Source organism: Tribolium castaneum, chromosome 10 (genome assembly GCF_031307605.1).
Source record: "Tribolium castaneum strain GA2 chromosome 10, icTriCast1.1, whole genome shotgun sequence".
NCBI lineage: Eukaryota > Metazoa > Arthropoda > Insecta > Coleoptera > Tenebrionidae > Tribolium > Tribolium castaneum.
The window spans coordinates 1,683,442-1,705,237 of NC_087403.1; the positions used below are offsets into that span (position 1 = coordinate 1,683,442).

A 21,796-nucleotide genomic window follows, 5' to 3' on the forward strand; every position below is an offset into this window, starting at 1 on the left:
ATGTATATTTGCCACTAATAGACTTAACGTACAAGGTAAGCCCCAAACCATTTTTCTTAATCGGCAATCACTCTACGTGAAAAATTAAAAAAACCTCCTGACGAAGTAAATCAACCACCAAGGGACTTTCGGCAAATAAGCCAACATCTAGGGCCCAAATCAATACAATTTCTAGGAAAAAAAGAACCGCCAAACCGAAATCTTGTTCTCCAATTAATGAATGGTTTAAAATCATTGATTGTGTTTGTTATAGCTGTTCAATTTTTGAACAACCAGCCAAATGAAACATCAATCACAATTAGCACAATACCCCATAACGAAATGTAATGAGAATTATTTTCAAATTAAATAGCGCAAAGCCGGAAACGTGGCAAAATTATTGATGAGTTGAAATGCAAAAGGAGGGTGCATGGAACGGTCAATTTCGTAAGATAAAAAGCCAGCAACAGTAGATATTTCTTTGTTAGGATTCCGTTGCTGGGCGATTTTTCTTCCTCTGCCGCTCGACGTTTGTTTGCAAAAATACACCCGTCATGACTAATTTCGCCAGTCGATTACTTTTCTTGATAATAAAGGTGATGATGAAACTTTGTTGCGCTTATTTATGAGGAAAATTAAGACGAGGTTATCGCCCCCTTGCGATTCTGTAGAGGACAATAAAATGCAAGATAATTTTTTAGCGGCGCTTCTTAAAATAAACTGCTTTATTTTTCATTGCAGGGATTAATATTCATAATTTATTAATCATATTTTTAAAGTACATCTAAGACTTTAAGATCTCTGGAAAGTTTCCTGTATTTACTCCCAGCTGTATATCACCGTGTATTAAACTTTTTCGTGATGCATGGCCTAATTACCAAAGATCAGTTTGCAGTGTTTGTGGTGCGACATTAGGACGGGCTTAGATTTCCTTTTTCTTTTCATCCGCTTTGCAAAGAAATATATTTTCTCGCTAACGCTTTTGCCATGTTGTACATGTAATATTTTGTGACATGTCCAACGTGTAGCTATTTCTCATCGGGTCACTTCTGTATCTACCCCGGCAATAAACCTTGAAGGAAATATTTTTCACAATTTCCCCGAGTAAAAATAAACTCATTCGCATTTCCTCGTAACTATTTTAATACATTTCGTGAATGTTTCCCAGCGGTTAACAAGCACCGATATATTTTGTTTAGAATAAAGATTCGGATCGTGATTCGTTTTCGCTTTCGCATTTGTAAATAAATGTGTTTTGTTACAGTTTCTCCGATGATTTGGGTTCCAAATCAGTTGGTCGGGGCACCAGCCGGCACGGATGTCACAATAGACTGCCATACAGAGGCATACCCAAGAGCCATTAGCTATTGGGTATACGACAACGTCATGCTCCTGCCTACGAAGAAGTATGGAACTGAAACGACTGAAAACAGCTACAGGGCGCACATGAAATTGTCAGTGCGAAACCTCCAACCCGGAGACTTCGGTAACTATCGATGCATCTCCAAGAATTCTCTTGGGGAAACGGAAGGATCCATCCGACTATACGGTAAATAAAATATTCGTATATCTGCTTAACTCGCAAACGAGTTTGTCCATACCCTTCCACTTTCGCTAAAACAACCCATCTCTGCCCATTAATTGGTGCATCAATACTTCCGCTGATTTTAAAACCCAAACACGACGCAAAGTACACCTAACAAATTTATAAACTACTTAAGCTCATTAGCAAGCTGTTTAGCCATTCTCTTTGTTGTATTAGATACTCAGCTTTAGACTCTACGTGCAAAATTAATTATCTCCTCCAGGAAATACTTATCATGTCCCCACTACCGATTTGACTTGTAAAATATCCACTATTTTTGCAATAAATCGATGAACTTTTGATCGACTATGATTCCGCCTTAAAAAATGGCTTTTGAACGCAGCACAAATTTTATTTTAAGAAAATTGTTGGAAATTGCTTTTTCCCGCTATGATAACAGATCTCTGCTACACCACTTTCGACAGCAAGTTTTCGGATAGATACTCCATCAATATTAAAGTGGAGAAAATTGCGACAGTTAATTATCCCAGTCATATAAATCCATTTTTGCGGCATTAAGGCTACCTATAAAAAATATCAAAGTGTTCGTTGAATTCAGAAAAGTAATTTATTTTGATAAAATGTTGTTCTCATCGTGGTCTATAAATCTCTCTTGAGAAAACGCTCATATGCCTGTCTACCTAATGTCCGTTACGAACGAAAATTTAACTTTCGATGGGACTAAGAATAAGCCTTTATGGCTCGGAGGGCGCGACAAAAAATAAATTCCGGATTAGCGGCCGTCGCTTTTTCCGTATGTTTTGGCGTTTTTTCAAACAAAATCTCTCAACCTTTTTATATTCATAATGTTATATTCCGGCACATTCTCAGGACTGCATCCAGCAACGAAAAGCATAATTAGAGGAGCACTAAGCATCAGAGCTTTCGTTATTAACGCTTCTAAATGGAAACCGCATTTTTCCTGTATCGCGAATGTTCGCACGGTTAATAATTCACTCAAATACGAGCTTGCAGCATTATGCGATTTTTACTATTTCGCTTAACATTACGCCGAATTTGGCCGAAATTAATCAGCTTTTCGGCGTTGTTAAATGGAAAAATATGGTTCTGACATCGATCTGAAATCACTCAAGCGGAAATTTACATAAAAGACGACTTGACTCCAACTTTAAACTTCGTCGATAAATTATCGATAGTCATTTTATGAAGCTAAAGACTGTCACATATCGATTTAATAATTACTTAATATATGCCGATCACTTAATCATTTTTAATTATGGGGCGAATTAAATTAACGTTTTTTCAGTTACGATTGTACGTAAATGTAACTTCGTTACTGCAGCGGATTGCGCGAAAGTGTACGGTTTCCGTTTTTGTAAACAGAATAAAAGAAAACCCGGTTTACGTTTTACATTTTAAGCCCGATAAATCGTAAATTACAGATCCAGTGAAATAAGGCAACTCATTAATTAATCGTCTTTTTTACTTTTTATAAAGAGCTGATGCTGCAATTCCTTGCCTTGGGAACTATGCAGAATACTTTTATCTGAAACAAGTCAATAGAAGTTTTTTCATCTTAATAAAAGTCTACTTAAAATCCAAGTCAATATTCGGTGACTTTGCCTAATTTGTGTCGCAACACAAAGCGATAAAAAGAAGAGAGAATATTAGGGTAGTCGGCCGTTTTAATTAATTAAAATTAAGATGTAAATTCGGTAATTTTTGTTAATGAGGTAACAGAGTTGTGAACAGAGAAATTTGCATAATTTCACCCCGCCGTTTATTTGGAGATAACGATCGGATTGTGTGCTTAAAAAACTGTAAAGCTACTACCGACACATGCAGAATACCGGTCTTTTGTCATTGCAGGGCTTTTAGCGATTTTCATTCCCTCTAATATATTAAATTTTATATCGTGTACTAAATTAAATGCTAAAAAATTGTCTTGTTCCAGAAATACCTATGCCATCAACTCCTCCGCGAGCCACCGAAATGAAAAGCAATTCCAACAAGGAGAGTAAGTATAAAGTTGCATGAATACATATTAAAAATCCTTTCCTCAAATGCACGAGTAGTATGATAGTCTCATTAAATGCTAAAACCGGTTTCGCTAGTGCATTTAAACCGGTTTTTAGCTTTTAATTAGCTAGGAAAAAACCGGTTTTGGATAAATAACGTCGAAGGGTAAGTGACCATTGGTCGGATTGGATTCTAGTTTTTCGGCATTCATCGCTTTATTCCGGATGAATTTATGACGTTACTTAATTAGATGTTTCCAGCTCGCGGGCATTAATCTTGTGCGAATACTAATGGCATCGTCCGTGCGGACGCAAAAGCCTCCGCGTTTTAATCGCATAAAAACATAGCCGCTGTTAGTTGAAATGTTCTGTACACGCAAGCGCTGGGACACGTTCAAATAAATTCAAAGTTTATTCATTCTCTTTTAAAAATAGTACATTGTATTGTTAATAGTTTGGTGTATTTTATAATGCTATTTCAAATTCAGACTGCATACGAGACAGTATCGCAGCGGAACAATAAATTCTTTCCTCTATAAAACTTACATTACACCTTGGCTCAAATAGGTGCACATGTAGTGTGAATCAATTATATATAGAATCTACAGTTAAATATTTATTGGATGCGGCAAAGGTTGTTGCAAAACTTACTCGATGGACCCCAGGATTGATTAATCATGCAATTACAACACTGCTCAAAAAACGCCAATTACACTGAATAACTAACGACCTGAAAAGAGCTAAATGTGAGTGCGAAGGCGCAAATTTATTCGAAAGAACGCGCAATCAATGATCAACCAATTCCATTCCCCAATCATATGGTACACTCGATCTTGCAAGAACTATCGACTGAATAATACAAACAGAACAAACTCATCTATCTTTTCAGCCTTATTTGCGCGCATCCTTTTTTACTTTCTTTCTGTTCAACATTCAAGAAAACACTTATTTCTCGTCTCAACTACCTTAACCACTCTTCAGGCACGTTTTCCAAAGACAACAACAAGATCAAGCGGCTTAGACAACAAGTAAGGACTATTTTTCCTACTTAGCTATCTATCATCAGAGATTGTTTTATAAACAAAGGTATGAGCGAAAGTCAGTCAGTGATATAGTGCTTTTCTCCAATCGTGATTCCTGTTCTTGCTGAGTTACGATTGGGAAAGTTTCCGGTTTTGCCTGCGAAGGTTTTAATTGATTTTTTGTGGAAGGGTTAGAGGAGGATAAGTCAAAGCGGGACAATAACGCAGTGTTTATGACTTTGGGTTTGAAGTTTTCAAAGTTGAATGGTTGAAGAGGACATATTTCGCAATGTATATAGGTGGCAATGTATATGCAATGATAAATATCCTCGAAGAGAAAGAAGCAACTTCGGCATTACAATAACGCGCCGCTGTAATGGCCAAAGTTAGGGTTAAGACAGGGCGCAACTTATTCTCTGCGGTGATATTCAGCAACACAATGAAAGCATACTTTTTGTGAGCTCACCTTACGCGAGATGAGTAGAACAGAGTTCAAAGTGTGTTTCTATTCTCCAGGGCAATCGTGCTAACTTTGAAGAACACGCTGTGTAAGACCAATAAGTGCTCCATATTTTACTGTTCCAGACCGACGTACACAAACTCGATACGCTTTTTAATTTCAAGGGGGTGCTGACGGGTGGTTCTTATTGCAGGCGCGGGGAAGCGCAACATCAGCAGGCCGATTATTCCGGACGAAAGGCCCAAAGTTGTAATGGTATCCTCCTCGGAGAAGGACGTCTTGCAACCAGGGCCCGCCGTCGAAACCGGGTTGGGACTTTACACACCTCCAGGGCCGCAAGGATCAGGTACAGGTCCCGGCTTTCTTGCACTCGCACGCACTCGCACCCAAACCTCTCAAATCTCGCTTTCGACCAGTTCCGAAGAGTTGCCCACAGTGGACCGGGGTCCTGTGGGCAGCTGCAGGAGGGGTCGAATTGAATAAATTTGAGGATGTGTGTCACTTGCTTCCACCAGCACTTGTGTTTTTCCCTGCGAACCGGACGTGTCTTAACGGGAATTATCTATCAGAATGGTGCAGCCGGTGTCTTATTGATCTAGGGAATTATCCATATTTCTAGCCATTCGAATGTTGCTTGTAAACCACTGTAATTTGAACCACCTGTTACGCTGACGTGCAGCTAAAATTTAATTCGACATTTTCAAATTTTCAATATGTGCCTTGAAAGAACGTGAAAGATCAAAATTTCTTGCACGTCCACACTAAACATATATCCTCCCTTAGATTTACTATAATGTGGGTCGGTTATACCCAACTTTCGTTTTGCGAGTACAGATGGCTAATAATATTAAACTTTCCTACTCCATTTATATCGTAATAATAAATTCAGCCGCGATACCTAATGCATTTCACCCCCAAACATTTCCCATATTAAATATTAACCGCATTCTCTAATCCGAACATTGTTATGTGTTACATAAGTCTAATTATCATCCCATTATTTCGAACTGTTACCCAAATACATCAATGATATACGGACCTATTAATCACTAATTATTACCCACTGAACAAGTTACCTTAAACTTGAGACAAAACACAAATGAAGCGAAATAATTTTGCCCAAACCACGTTGCTGCGGAACATAGAAACACACTAAAATTTTATCGAGACACGAGTTTTACTTTTAGGGCTTATAATTGCCGAACTAATTATGCGTGCTCCAATATGCGAGGAGAATTGTGTTTTCTACTTTTCTATCCATAATGCATGTCCCGAGTAATGTCACTTTTGTTTTAAAACGTTCCCAGAGGGAAATCAAAGAATTTTCAGAACATTGAGATGCGCTCCTTGCCATTGATCGCACACCTTTCTCATCCTTGCGAAAAAAACGTACACACGTAATTGAATTGAATTTATTTGTAATTGCGTTTTGTTCTATTTGTCGCCGTGCATGTTTTTCCGGCTAAATTATTAAGGATTTGGGAGGATAAAATTCAAGAAATGTTGCTCCCAAAATATCGATCGCATGTTTAAATAATGTCTATTGATTTTCTTTATTTTTGAGAGAAATATTTTGTATACCCAAGTGCACAGGAGTCACATCTATTGCAATAAGTGAACCTTGCTAGCAGTGGCGTATCGTACATAAGTCATGCGGTTTTATGTAAATTTCTTAGAAAGAATGGAATGGAAAACAAACATGACTTATTCAGAATGGGAGACAAATTTTAGCAATTGGTGTGTTAAAACTAGCGAAATTTATTGTTTCGTAGTTTTGTTTGCGTGGTTGAGAATTATTCGAGAATTTGATGAAGTTAATTTTAATTTGAATTGTCTGGTGTGACTGGGCATCGAATCTAGCCGAAATATTTCGAGGTGAGGGCACCAGTAGAATCCGAACATTCTTGTGGAATGGCTATGTGCAGATTAGGACCAATAATAATTGTCGTCCAGTTGAATTTCCAATACAAAAGAGTTCGTCAGCGAATCAGTGCGCCCGAATAATTTCGTAATTGGTAATATTGGAAAATCGGAAATGAAATTAATCGCGATTTTTCTAGTCGACTAAACCGCCAGTTTTAGTGTTGTAACTAATATCCAACTAATATCGCTTAAGTGAAATCTGTGGCATAGGGTTCGGATTAAACTTTACACTAAACAATTGCTTGTAGGTTAGTCTAGAGGAACACAAATTTACCAACATAAACTTCCTCTTAATATCAAATAACAAATTGTTTATTTCGAAAATTGGAAACTGGTATTGTGTTTACACTCGCGTCGAAACGTTTTAATTCAGATTTGGCGCGAGCTTGTGCTATAACCGAAAACGTTTTTCCCTGATTAATATCGATGCTTACTTTGTGTCATTTGCTTACAATCAGTTGTGTGGAAATGAAGAACACAATTAGGTTTCCAGCGCGCTTTGGCAGCACACGCTCTTCTTGTACGCGCCTTATGGTATCGCCGATTGTTTTCCAATATCTGCCGAAATATCGCTCTTTCTTTTACACAAAATCACAACACGGTCTTTATTGTATTGGTGAGGAAAATGTCATTATCCCGGCTCGTTTTATACATTAGATATTTATCAATGTTGACTTGAAAAAGTTGACAATAAACTAGCAAATACAATTCATCGAAGAGATTGATTTTTTAATGTCGGATTGGGACGGGAAATTGAACTTTATGCCTAAGGCCACAGTGCTACAGAACGAACCGACCTTGTAACTAATTTAATCGAGGTATTACTAATGGCAACTGATATTTTTATGTACTGCGACTTGTTTTCGCAATTTCCTAACCCAAATTGGAAAAACCCAATGCACATTTTCCCCCAGTGCAGTCGACAATGGAGACTTGCTATCGCGGAACAAAATCCGGCTCCGAAATATTTATGAAGTAAATTTGTTGGAAGTTTATGAATGCATGATAAATCAATTGAAAGTCGAAATGCAAGTCGTTTATTGACATTTGAACCTTTTATATTACTCAAATTTAAACGATTCACTTTACATTTAAATGCAGCTTCCTGACGTACTTGACTATGTTTGGAACGGAGATGGATTTTTAAATAAGCTCTTAGCCTCACCGAGGTAAATATTTCGAGAGGACTACTTCGCGGTTTCTTTCCCTCATTCAAAAATCATTATTTCCAGCGCGCCAACTCAAAAAGAATTATTCGCCTCAATTAACGGAACTTTCGCCAACTTTAAACACATCAAATAAACGTACACACGTTTTCACCCAAATCCTTTTTTTAATTGTATGCAAATTTCAAATCCTGGCTAGATTTTACCCGCAGCTTGGAAAAGTTTTTAAGCCAACGAGTCGTGAAATTATGAACAGCATTCTACTGCTTAAGACAGAATTATAGAGAGTGTAAGACGTTTACTTTGAAAACAAATGAAGAATCGCGACTAATCCCGCTATTATACTCCCGAAAAATTTCGAGGTCCTTGCACCTAAACAGATTCACGCTAACAGGCCGTTATTCAGCGAACCTGTTGGCCACTAAATCACTTTAGTTGTTTGGAGTAGCTCGCGTTTTAATTAAAATTTTCCTTAAATTAAGATGCATGAAAATTGCAATAAAATCGATTAACCGGCTTGGAATGAGCGGAATCGCAACAAAATAATAGCAAGTTGTTTGGTGAGTTGCGAGCTTTTGTCCTGTTGTTGATGTGGCGAAGTTTTTTGCACACGAGGTCGGGATCATTAATCGATGTGATAGTTGGAAGAGTTGCAAAGTTAGGACAATTAATTTTCGATTGTTCGAAATAAAGTAGAGGGAATGCATTTTCGCTCACTAATTTGAATATCCGAAGTGCATGCAAGAAACGATCGAATGAATTCGAACAAGAGTGATGAATAGGCATTGATTTTATGATATATCTGCTTTTTGTTCCAGGATGTGTCAGCATGGCAAGGTGGGCAGTCCCTCAGTTTGCAGCTGTGATTCTTCACTGTTTTTTGTCGGGCACGTTTTCCCTTTCTCAAAATTAATGTACCATATCAAATAATCCAGCTCAAAACCAACAAAATACAATTCCATTTGCTCAGCTTTTTCCTACATTTTCCGTTTTTACGTAACCATCATCGGAGCATTCCATTGCCAACATATCAGTAATTGTAACGATTATTTTACGTCCTAAATTCAAAGCAAAACATATTTTTTATATAGACATTTACAAGTGTTATGATATCTTACGCCCGACCGAGAATCACAATTCAAATTTCCACGCCGTTCAGCTGTACGCTGACCATTATTTAGGTAAGTAAACATATCTCAACAACGAAAATTGGTAACATATCATGACACTCCAGCGGATTATTTAGAATGGTTATTTCCACTTTTTGTGTTGAATTTTTTAAACAAATTTAAACTAGTTTAGTCGTTCCGCACACATAAAATCGACAATATAAATCGTACGCATTTGCTTTGAACACATGAAAAATAAAATAAAGCTTGTCTCACTGAGAAAAAGCTTGAAATAAATAGAACATAAATTCAAAAGCACGCTGTTTGATCAAGCGCAAAAAGTGGAGCTAGAAATTCTAAAGAAAACACACTATTTACATTTAGCACTCTTTTAGTAACCACATTTGAATTTTTTAATTTCAAGCAAATTTCCGTTGAAAAGACAAATACCGTCAATAGTACATATCTACGCGTCTATGGCTATTTTGTAAAAGAGAAGTTCGCGTAATTGTGGATGCACTGAACAGACAATCTAAATCCACGTAAATTCATTCAAGAAAGAATTGTTACTTGCTAAACAATGTGCTGATTTCAAAGTGTGTTAGCTCTTTAAAACTTATATATTTGTACATAAATTATAACATAAAGCTTACTGTAAAATATATGTATTTAGCGCCTAAGACAACAACTCTCATTTTATCTGCAGTATTATACATGTTTGTAAGAATAAATTAAACGATGTTTTGCTTTCACTCTCGTTTCCATCAAATGTGAAAGTCTAATTTTGTACATAGATTTGTATAGTGTTATTTTGTATTGGAATCAAAATTAACTAAAAAGCGCCATTGTTTACGCCAGAAAAACCGAAATGTTTATTTTTATGTTCGCCACCTAGTCAGCTCGATAATGAATTTGTTTGTGTGCAAACTGTAATAAATAACGAAAAATTATGTCATGACGATGAATTTTGCGACAAAATTTTTCGTACCTGTATTGTTTCAAGTGCCAAAATAATGAATAATTTATTATATTTAGAGATTTGATACTACCGAAATTTTTGTTTACAATCTAGTCACTCCTGATGTGCAGGTGATGTACCGTTGCATCGTTATTTTCGGCCAAATTGAATTTTACGACGCGACGCGACATCATCAGCTGCCAAATTACGAAGCATTTGTAAACAGAAAATTTCCCAAAACAATGTTTAAATTATTTATAAGTAAACTGAATGGGAGAAAAATTAATGTCAACGAATATGTGTTGAGATGTTTATTTGACTGTACATATTTCCGAAATGTGAGTTCCGTTTGGTTTCTGTTTATTTACGAACTGAAATGTTATTGTTTCTAAGATTGTCTAATAAGGTAATATAAATAAGTTAAACAGAAATTCATTTTATTGCCCCCGTTCGCACCCACTCACTACGTGACAACACTTCCCCTGCAACGCACTACTTAATGAAAGATAATACCCCAAGTTTGGTTGTTGGGTTAAGTCGACGACACTATTCCTGAGATTATAGCGCAATTTTCTCCAATCTTTAGCTAAACGTTGAGTCTGCATTGCAATATAAGTAGAACGGATAGAAACGATTTTCGCTTGTTGGGTTCAACCTTCAAATAAAACCTCATGAAACAGTCGCCTGCTTCCTTTTCTGGCTTGTGTCACTTCCGGTCCTTGTGTCTGGGCATACGAAGACCAGAAAGCAGTCAATACCACGTCTGAAACGCGCTCCGAAATCAAACACGCTGTTTACCTTCCACCTATAGACATAAGCCGACATTTAAACTCTTCTAATATATTTCGGCCGAAACTGAAGTCACACCAAAATTCATCGACCTCTAATTGAATAACGCGGACTCCCATTAAAACGCAACATCCCCGTGCTATAAAGCCAAAGCCTTAAAGCTCCTCTATGCAAAAAACTCGTCGTTAATGTCGTTTCCATTTAGCGAAATCCGCACCGACGTTTTAAAATGTTTTTGGAGATATTCTAACCAGCGACAACCCAAAGTAACAAATAAATAAATTCAGCCGATACAATCCGACGCGGACGGAGCCTAAACACTAAACGAAACAATCGCTTCCAACCCTAATCCAAAAATACACACAATTACAAGCACAGCCAATTTCGATTGTTCTTAAGAGGTGCGGCTGTATTAAAATAATTGGATTTAACCAAATTTCAATTTTTGCCAATGTGCAACATCAAATAAGGGTTAGAGTTTCCGATAATGGTAACCATTGATTTTGCTAAATTATACACGCACCTAAATGTAGTAATATGTTTGAAATTTAAATTAAACACTATTTATCCGAAAGTGGTAAACATAAATGCAAATTTGGCCTGTAATGAATTTTATTAAAACTTAAAACTATGGTTGTTGCACTAAAACGGAGAAAATTGCTGTTTCCATAATAACGCCCCTATTAAAAAATATACGTCTTCGGTGATGACCATTCTTGCTAAAATTGCCACTAAACGGACGTATCCACATTATAATTCCTCGTAAGTTATTTTTTAATTCCCCCTCTTGATGTTTCAATTTAATTTAACACTCGAAAGTAAAATAAAAAGCTCCAGATTTAAAACTACAAAGCTAGCAAGTTTTACGGCACAGTGGCGTTTAACTTTCGTAAATCTTGAAAGTGGTATGACTGACGTCCAATTACATGCGCTTTCTCCACCAACACATAAAATTGATTTACTCGAAATTTAAACCGACACGTGAACCGCGCCGATAAATTTGATTTAAGCGATATACAGGGTGAGTCAAGCTTTGTTGGGTTTTTTGTGTGAAATTAATTAATGTCGGTGTGATGAAATTAATTGTCGCGGATTAATAAATGATATATCGACAGGCTTCAAACAGTGGGTTATTGTGCTGTGGGTGGCAGCAATCAAGTATACGACGTTTATGACAAAAGCGGCAATTTTAAGTGCTCATTCTTGACACATGTATGTAAATGCGGTAATTTGTCAGGCGTCCGAAGTGGTATACATAGACGTGAATGTGACGCAATAAAATACAACATCGTATCACTACACGAGTCGCCGCAATTTCAGTTGAACGTTTGCGGAATATGTGAAAGGGGCATTATAGTTTCGCATGTGTGTATGGCACGCATGAAGACGTTCGAGCACATCGGCGCTTCCAACGAAAAACTGGGGGCAATTTTCTCAATCAAACACACTGGTCTGAATCAACCGATGTAATGAGAAAAGTTTTCTTGATTTAATTATCTATGACAGCGTGAAATGTAAATTATGTAAATATAATAAAGCTTAATTTGGAGATATTGAATTATGCAAAAGATACAAATATTATATCCAGTGCAGCCCTATTGCCCTCTGACGGGAAATTAGCTTCCATAGACCGTTTTGGCGCGGGATTACGTCACTAATTGAGACGTGCTTTAGTTTCAACTCCCCTATGAATAAAAGAATATATATAACCTTTTATTACAAAACTTCGATTTCAGTTTAATCACGGAATAATCCCCTACTATCTCAAAATTCGATTTCTTATTTCTTTACAAATACCCTTTTAATCCGCAACACATACTAATATTCCTCCACGTGTCACAAACACTCATCTTACCCTCACTCCCCATTTTTCAGCCCCGATCTTACATGTAAAAATTACGACTGCGATAGATTATCACACTTAACTATCTCTATCGCCCTTCTTTGCCCCAATTCCACAATTTTATAAATAATCCCAGAAAAACTCGACAATTTTTCTTTTAAATTAATCTGACATTAGCCCCTTACCCATTAATGACTCCTCTCACTCACTCACCCAGCCTCCCTCTCCCTTCCACCAAGTCGAAAAACTTGGCGACGCTCATACATCCGGTTCCATTATACATGCGTGAAATCTACTCAAAGTCTAAGTTTAACCAATGCTTCTGTGGTTGTTTAATCGTTCCAACTCCGATGTTATAACGTATTTCAACAGTCTAGACGAGATTATAATTAATTGAAAAGTTCACCACACATTTTTACCCACTCAATAACACACCAAACAAATCCGCACAATTCGCCCCGTTTACGCTTCACCCAAAATTACCACTGTATTTAGCAAATTTGTTCAGCGCGTTCTTATTACGTTTATTTCAAATCGGCGGCTCGACCATCAATTAAAAATTTTTAATCAACAACATTTCAAGACAGCGCACAAAAAAGTTTCAATTCCGGTCAAAAATTTCGACCGCATTTGCCCGGCGCATCCACCATTTTTCACTATTGTCAACTGTAGCAAGTCCACCTTATAGTTACTTAATAAACTAATTTCTCAATAAAAGTGATTAATAATCGATACTGTAATTCCAAATTAAACTAATCTGATTGCAATTAAATGTTCCGTAAACCTACTTTCAAACAAACCAACAATTTTTCGACCTTCTAAAGTGTCGAAACGACGCGTCAAACTTGATTTTTTTATTTTCACTTGTCTTTTAAGACAGTTAATAAATGTTTATTAATTTAAAAAAAAATTTTTAATTATTATCTCTTGGGGTGTTAGGTGTTGTTAAGCTTATTTTCAATAATAGTCAAAATTTTAATCGAGTTATTTCCATAAACGAATTATTTGTTGATAACTTTTATTTTAATTATAGGAATTTTTTGAAACATTTACTCAACCAAAACGTTAAATGTACAGGGTGTCAATAGTGGGTTATTTCTGATTTTTTTTGTTATGCAACCAATAGATTTCAGAAAACCAGATTCGTTAAAAAATTTCAAAATTAATTCACGATTACAATGTTCTGGGTATTGTCAAGTTTGTCTTGGCAGTTTTACTAAAATTTTATTATAGATTATTATTATCTAAACGATAAAAAACAATGTTGAATTAATGTTTTTAAAAATTTAACGAAGTTCCAAGTGGTGAGTGCAATTAGTATGTCAGAAATAACCCACTATTGACTCACTCTGTATTGTCTGATTAATAACTGAAACGATTAAAAATATAGAAGTTTTTGCTCGAAATTTTAAAAATAAACTACTTATAAAAACGATCAAATTTTTTATTATAAGTTGAGATAGCAAAAGGATCCTTTTACAGTCTAAGTCTTTCATAAAAATACAATAGCGAGAACAATAAGAATTGATAGTTTTTGAAAATTATTTCTACGGTAAAAAATTTCGCCAAAAGTTAATTAAATAAAACTGTTTTTTAACTGTCACGTGATTTTTTCCAACAAAATCTTTTACTTTACTTCAAAATGTTATAATAAAAATTTAATTAATTTTTGATTTCTTTCATTAATTTGCAATAACATTTTAATCTAAATGAAATAAGAATCCGTGTTTTACCATGCTTGTTATTCGGCAAATTTTAATCGCATATTAAAATGTATTTTGTATCAGCCACATAATAAACTAGATTTGCAAAAAACAGGCAAATACATTTTGTGACATTTTCTCAAAGTGTCGACACCTTGCGTCGCGACGAACTTGAAAACTGTTTTATTCTTTATTTGTCCAAACCAACCAATTCCAACAAAAAATTTTTAAGCATTTCAAAAGGCAATAAGCGAGATGTGAAGCATCATTCAAAACTAGTTACGACCTCTAATGATTTTTACCTCAAATGTTTTATTGAAGTAAAATTACGCTGACATGAATTAAATTTTTAAACAACAAAATCACAAAAAATATGAAAAATTGTGTATTAGTGACGTATTCACACATAATGTATTAGACAAAATTATTTATAAATATTCAGGTTAACGTACGGTCAACGAAAATAATTTGTAAGTAAGGTTCCGTTCAGTTTTATCCCGGCGCATCCACCAATTTTGATTGCTAGTTCTGGAAAGTCGCAATTCGTTTCAAAGCGGCAGTGAATAATTAAAATGTTTTAATAAAACTATTTTTCAACCTCTAATTACATATAACAAACTAACTAACTTTACATCAATATTTCCCGGCGCATCCACCATTTTTATTTTCCCACAAGTAAAGTTCGGACTTAAAAAAATTGGGGAGGTGAAATAACGGCGCAAGATGGTGGTGTCGTCTGTGCGATTCTGGCGAGGGAAATTTGAGGATGTCCGTCCCGAAGGGCCAGCCGTCGGAAAGTGTGGATAAGATGACGAGCGGAGGTGACATCATGGGCCATTTGAGTGACCTTAGCAATTAGCAGGGCTTGTAAATCCGTAACAGTAATGTCGCGTCTCTATTGAAGCGTAAACGGCGTCGGTAATAAGACGTATTAAAGGGAGAATACGGTCAAACGATAAAAATATAACACGTGAAACATTAATAATCCAAGAAAGATCCTAGTTGAGTTGAATGTTAAAATCTAGGAGCTCCACAGGGAGTCCGTAAGCTTCGGTCGTTGCACACGATCGGATCGCCGCCGCCAATCACGTGTTCGGCCTAGCTTGTGCAGTAAACAGCGCCGCCAATGCTCCCAGAAATCACATCAATACTTAATATGCAATTTGCGGTTTGTAAAAAATTCATACGACTTGGCCAGTCCCGCGTGAGTTATAAGTTACGTGCAACGGGCGGCTCTATACCGAAAATCCACTATAAAATCGAAAAAATGCATCCATTTGGGTCACAGGCCGTAAGTTTGGCTTAGGTGACCGTAACAAGTGCATACCTAAGCAGTATTGGTAATTTAGACCGTTAGCACGGACCCAGCCGATTTTAATACGTTTGTGGGTGTCTGTTGTCTCGGCATCTCCGCTGCCTTTAAATCAGCAAGCTTTATGTGCTGACGATTTACATGTCAAACAATTGTATATTAGATTTCCTTCCGTGTTGTGATAACATCCTAATGAATTTATGGAATAAATTAAATTCACTTATTAATTCCCAATGGAAGAATCGGGAGAAACCAATTTGATACCATCATATTAAAGTTTTCCTTCAAAACTCATATCTGGTCCTGAATACGAAATTAATACTCCGCAACACACAGAAGCCGTTTTAATTCGAAACAGATTTAAATCAAATCAAAACCCGGGCTCATATAGCACATTTCGTTCTTCTTAATTCCTTTGACTTCCAGTCTTATTCAATTACACTTAATCGATCCCACAATGATTTATAAAAAATTTCAAACGCTTGTGAGCGATTTTGTCTTCCGACTGAAGGTACAACAAACCCGACGACAGCTATTGTGAAACATTTACAATGGGACTCTTATATTCACTTCCAGCGAGTTTTTAAATAACTCTTCGAAAATCAATGTTTTCTTTAATCACTCAGGAAGGATTTTGTTTGATTATTTAAAATATCTTTTATGAGACGACCACTTTAGGAACAAACCCCCAAAACATCACAAGCTTTTAACACACTTACAAATACTTGTTTAACTTGGCAAACTTTTTACTAGTTCAACATGTTTATTTAAGCTTTTTCTTTCGAGTAAATAAATCTGTCTGAGAGTGCTTTCCGACCGGTATTCAAAACTTGGAATTTAATTTGTAATTTATTAACTAAAACAAAAACTAGAAATCGCTACAATTAAAACATGGCCCATTGTGGCAATAAGAAATATTTTGAGTTTAATTCAATCCGAGCGGAGCACGCGGAAAGGGCGAGACCTTAACAAATAGAGTTAGCGAAATAGCATGGATGTCCACCGTGAGTGCGTTTAATATTCTCGTGGCATTCGATAAAATTAGCTCCTAAATGCTAATTAGTGGAGTTGTGCGATAAAATCAAAGAAAGTCCCCCGTTGGAGGCTAGACGCCGGGTGCATTAATTATGTTCCTGGGCGTACGAGGGAATGAAGTCGCGAATTTTATTAATATGAAGGTGCGCGCAGACAGAATGAAGTGCAGCAATTAAGTTAATACAGCAATAAGAGTGCAAATGGTAAATGTTATGGTTATTATTTCGCGAAACCAGGAAGCGTTTAGTAAATCACGAGTAGCGCGAGTTTTATATGGTCCGGAATGAGGCGAATGTGCTCCGGCGAGGAAGAGGGTCGAAGAAACAAGCCTGAATTAATGAGTGGTAACATTTCCAAGTGTAAAGTTGTTGCTTTGAGCAGATGTGTGCGTAAGTATTTACCCAGGCGGAGAGTTAGAAGATCTCGCCGGCTTAAGAGGATCGCACTTAAATTTTGTTTTAGCATTTTTATTTAAACCAGAAAAGGCTAATGAGCGAATTTCGCATCAACAAACCAACAATACCAAGAAAACTTTTCCCGACCATAAAAGACAAGCATGCTCGACGATAAGTGCCGCTTTAACCCTTGCATTTTCAATTCAAATTTTACTCTTGCGGTATCAACTTTCGCAATTAAAATCCATAAAAACTTCGAAATTCATCACATTAAATATGTAGTGTGCAATACGTCGCGGTAACGACTCGCCGGCCTTCTAACACTAGAAAATTTAAATTTGCCTGCAACACCGATAAATTATAATTAATCCGACTGAAAAATTATTCGCGGAACGCATGAGGCGCCGGGATATGTCGGATAACAGGCAACATTGATTCGATCGTCATAAATTCCCTTGAAAATAGAGAGAACCACACGAGATCCTCGCATTTGTCTAAAATTGGATCAAATTCACGTGATGTATGCTGATTCTTGATAAATTGACTCCAAGTGGCCATGTTTGTATCCTACGCGAAAAAATTGAAAATTATTTTGCCCCATAAATCTGGGAGATTTGATAATGGGAAAAGTTTTTTGTCAAATGTAGCGTCATGAAAACTAATTGCGTAATAAATGAAGAGCTTGTAATTTATTGATTGAAAACTTAATTTATAGTCGCAGGGAAAACGGAGCCGAGGGTTTTCTAATAAAGATAAAACACGGGATAACGAGGTTATTATTTTGGTTATTGATCATATAAATACAAAGATTCATATATCGCGCCGTAAAATGAATGAAACAATTCTCTTAAATTTAATTACGAAATTGCAAAGTACCGCGCCGAACAAAGCCGAAATTTTTATAGGGGCGCTAAAATAAATGTATTATGAAAACAAATTTAATGGATGTCATTAAGTGATAAATTTAAATGTCCCCGTTGTAATGGAATATTGCATGGCATCGATAGCGGCGTTATCTTATAATGTAATCGATGCTTCAACTAAATTAATAATGCTACACAGCTACCACACATTAGAGCACTAGTCCAAAACGAAAAACCCAAAAGCGATTTATTATTCGACACAACCGCTAAATATTTACATAAAAATGTGCAAATTAAAGACGTCGGCACACCGACTGAATGTCGAACTAGCCGCAAGAAAAATAATTCCGTAAAAATAATAACTCGCAATCGACGAACTCGTGAATAATATCAAAAAGGAAACCACCGATGGCACTTTGTTACGAGTTTGCAAAGTTAATACCGAGAACTGGGAAGTTAGCTCATCATAAGAGACTCGCTGAATAGGGAAAACACCATCAACAATAAAAGCTAGTCATTTCCAGCGAATACTCAACCTACTCAATTACCATTTTTTATTTTTCTAAAGCATAACCGACAATTTGCCTAATTCGGGAACTTCCAACTTACGTCGCCAGCCTCCAACAAGTTGCCCAATCAATTTCGCCAACCGAATCATTCTCCGTTTATGATAAACTATACAGAAGGCCAAAACCCGCGTTAAAATTCAGCGACGGTTTTCGGAAAACAAACAATGAAGTAACGAGATAGAGGAATGGAATAAAATTAAAAAGTGGTTTTGGGTGATGGGTTGTTGTGGGTGATCCCTTGCTAAGCATGCAATTAGAAAATCTGCAGCCGGATATCGAGCGAGCGGGTCTACTAAATATGCAGGATCGGCGACACCTATACATCAGAGAAACCTGGTTGTGATAGTGTGTCAGGCATACCAACCGTTTCCTAGATTGGAGAAAAGGATGTGGGTCGTTGTGACGGTCAGTACCGGATAAGTAACTGTTTTAGGATTCATTTAATGGGTGGCTATTTAATGCGAGAAGCAGTTGTGTGTTAATCAATCGTAGGGGCGTGTGGTAGTCGCCCTTTGATCTCCACCCTGTCTTGTTTACCGACCCGGCCGTCACTATGACGCAAACTTAGCGAAAGTTTTAAATATTCAACGCCCGTTCGCGAGCAACAAACACATCGGTAATTAAAATTGAGAATGCAGTTGTAATTTTAAACATTTAGGGTAAATGCAAGACAACGAATATGCAGATTAATCATTATATCCTCCGTTGTATGATTTAATAAGTGTCTTGAGAATAAGCCAACATCCTCGACTCATTAGACCAATGAATATTTCTCAAGGCCCAACGGAAACTTACTAACGAGTTGCTTTATTTACAAGCTAAACGTCACTTTTATTGCACCAACCGACCGCCAGAAACGAATTTTTAAATGTACTCGCTGCAAAGGGAGTTAAATTAACTCCGCCAATATTTAAAAATCTTAAATTATCCCGCTCGACTTGGGATTAAGCTACTTTTTCACCTCGCTAATAACTTATTCCAGCGCAAAGACACGATTATTATTTACAAACACACAAGACTTGTTTCGTGCCTTTACGGCATTTATCTTATTCAGTTAGGGAACAAGCTCACTATTAGAGCCAACCAAGAGGCCCGAACAAACTCACTCCTTCCCCGAGGACCAAGTAGGTACATATTACAACTGCAGGTAATTTCTGCGAATCAGTAATGCCCCAAGGAAAAGTCAACATCTGACAGCCACATTTGAAAAAAGCATCGGATGTTCGGTTTATTAGTTTTGATTATTTTGGTGGATGCGCCGGGTCAGCTGGCGAGAGCAATAGATGAATTTCAGAGTTTTATCTCGCACTGACAATACATTGACACTTGGTAAACTGCGCAATTTGCATATTATGAATATTTGATTTAAAAACTGGAAGGCATGTTTGCGTGCTTAAAAATTTCGGACATTCGTGTATAAATAAATAGGAAATGAATGTGATATTGTCAATTAGTGGATGTTGCTGATATATTCGTAACAGAGCAACAAACTTCACTAAACCGACTAAATAGTGACAGTGTGATAGTCCCGTTTTAATTCAGTTCCGCATTATCTCCGGTCTGAGAATCGAACTCAATCCTTCTAACCCTCGGGCTCAACTACATAATTCGAAATGCAGAATAGATTAAATACTATCTTAGCACTCATCCTGGTAGCCCGTTTGTTTGAGAATCGTTAAACCAATTTTGAATTCTTAAAATGTGATTGTTTACATAAATCGATGTGATAATAAAGGGATTACAGTTTAATGAAAATACGACAAACCATTCATCTAACCCAAATTTCATCAAAAATCAGGCGAATAAAAATCGCAAGCTCGTAAATTACACCAACCAAACAGAGGCTAATACTTTGCACAAATTTAACTTTGCATCGCTTCAATAGAACGGCTTAAGGCTTATTGTATTGACCAGTTTTGATATTGTTGAAGTAAATACATCGTTTACTATAGTTGATTCATCCACTGCATCAAAAATCAACTAATCTAATTCCGATGATTGATAAACAACAAGTTTAATATCAGAGCCACGCTTACTCTAGTTTTATCAAACTCGAGCAAGTTATAAACTTAAAATTAATTTTTAAGGAACTGTCGACTCCAACCGACTTCTAACAATACAACCTTATTAGTTACCGAGTTTTCAAATTTACATCCTTATTATTCAAATTGTGATACAAGTTATCAAAAAACTTCCGTTTGAGAAAAACTCACCGGAATTGCCCATAAATGGATTTTTGTTTACTTTGCTCCGTAACATATTTCTTGCATTATAAACTAGGTTTCACAGCTAATAATAATTCATGTTTGTTAATTACGAAATAAAGGAGATGGAGCACCGCTCTCACTAACCTCAAAGGCCTGAAACTCCTAGAAAGGACACATACAACATTATTTAATAAACATACAACAGATGTCAAATGTCCAAAGGGTACTGATAATTTACTCATTTAAATGCTCCTCTGTTTAGTTAAATTAATCAGGACTTTACGTCTCTTTTACGGCAAATATAAAACCCATCTCGTGCTCTCAAGAAATTCCCTGATTATTTACGAAACGGAGTGGCAAAAACATGACGAGGTTTTGTCATTCCGGCCACAAATCTCCTATTAATCCGACAAGTCTTTTCGTGGTTTTTTATTAAAAGTAATTGTTTGCTCGTTACTTGGAGTTTTGTTGCATTTCATAAAACTTTTTTGAATTATGCTCGCATTAAATATTCCATTAGTTGTACCGATCTGTTTATGACCAACAGAAGCATTATAATACAAATTACGGCAACATCCGTCGTTATTGCTCTACCGAAAGCAATAATAAAGCAAATATTTTGTGCTATTGTCATTTGGTGCAGCAACATAAAACACTGAGCAAAAATGAGAAAGACCTACACCCTAAAAAGCACTCGAGCGAAATCTGTTTAAGCCGATTTTATACTCCTTTCCACTTTCAATTAATTTTAGTTTATTACCTACTTTAAATAAATCTTGATTTAAATTTTTTATTGCTACAGGCCGATCGGGCCGTACAACCGGTAAATCTTTAACTAGACGATAAGAGGTTTCCAAATCAAAATTTACTTAACAGGATCAGAGATGAGATTAAAGTAT

General features: G+C 36.4%; 1 protein-coding gene across 3 annotated transcripts in view; it reads left to right on the forward strand.

Annotated features, from left to right (window-relative positions):
* LOC658094 (lachesin) overlaps positions 1-10,612 on the forward strand; it is a 65,567-nt gene extending 54,955 nt beyond the window's left edge. The window contains exons 6-10 of one of the 3 annotated variants that reach the window (XR_010335612.1): positions 1,244-1,528; positions 3,480-3,542; positions 5,219-5,371; positions 8,933-9,295; positions 9,648-10,612. Coding sequence is in view for 2 of the 3 variants with exons in the window: in XM_008192495.3 (XP_008190717.1) it covers positions 1,244-1,528; positions 3,480-3,542; positions 5,219-5,371; positions 8,933-9,027 (596 nt within the window). In the remaining variant the exon portion in view is untranslated. Of the gene's footprint in view, positions 1-1,243; positions 1,529-3,479; positions 3,543-5,218; positions 5,372-8,932 lie in introns of all 3 variants that reach the window. The other 2 variants (XM_008192495.3, XM_008192496.3) reach the window with 2 other exon arrangements.
* The last annotated feature ends 11,184 nt before the right edge of the window (positions 10,613-21,796 follow it).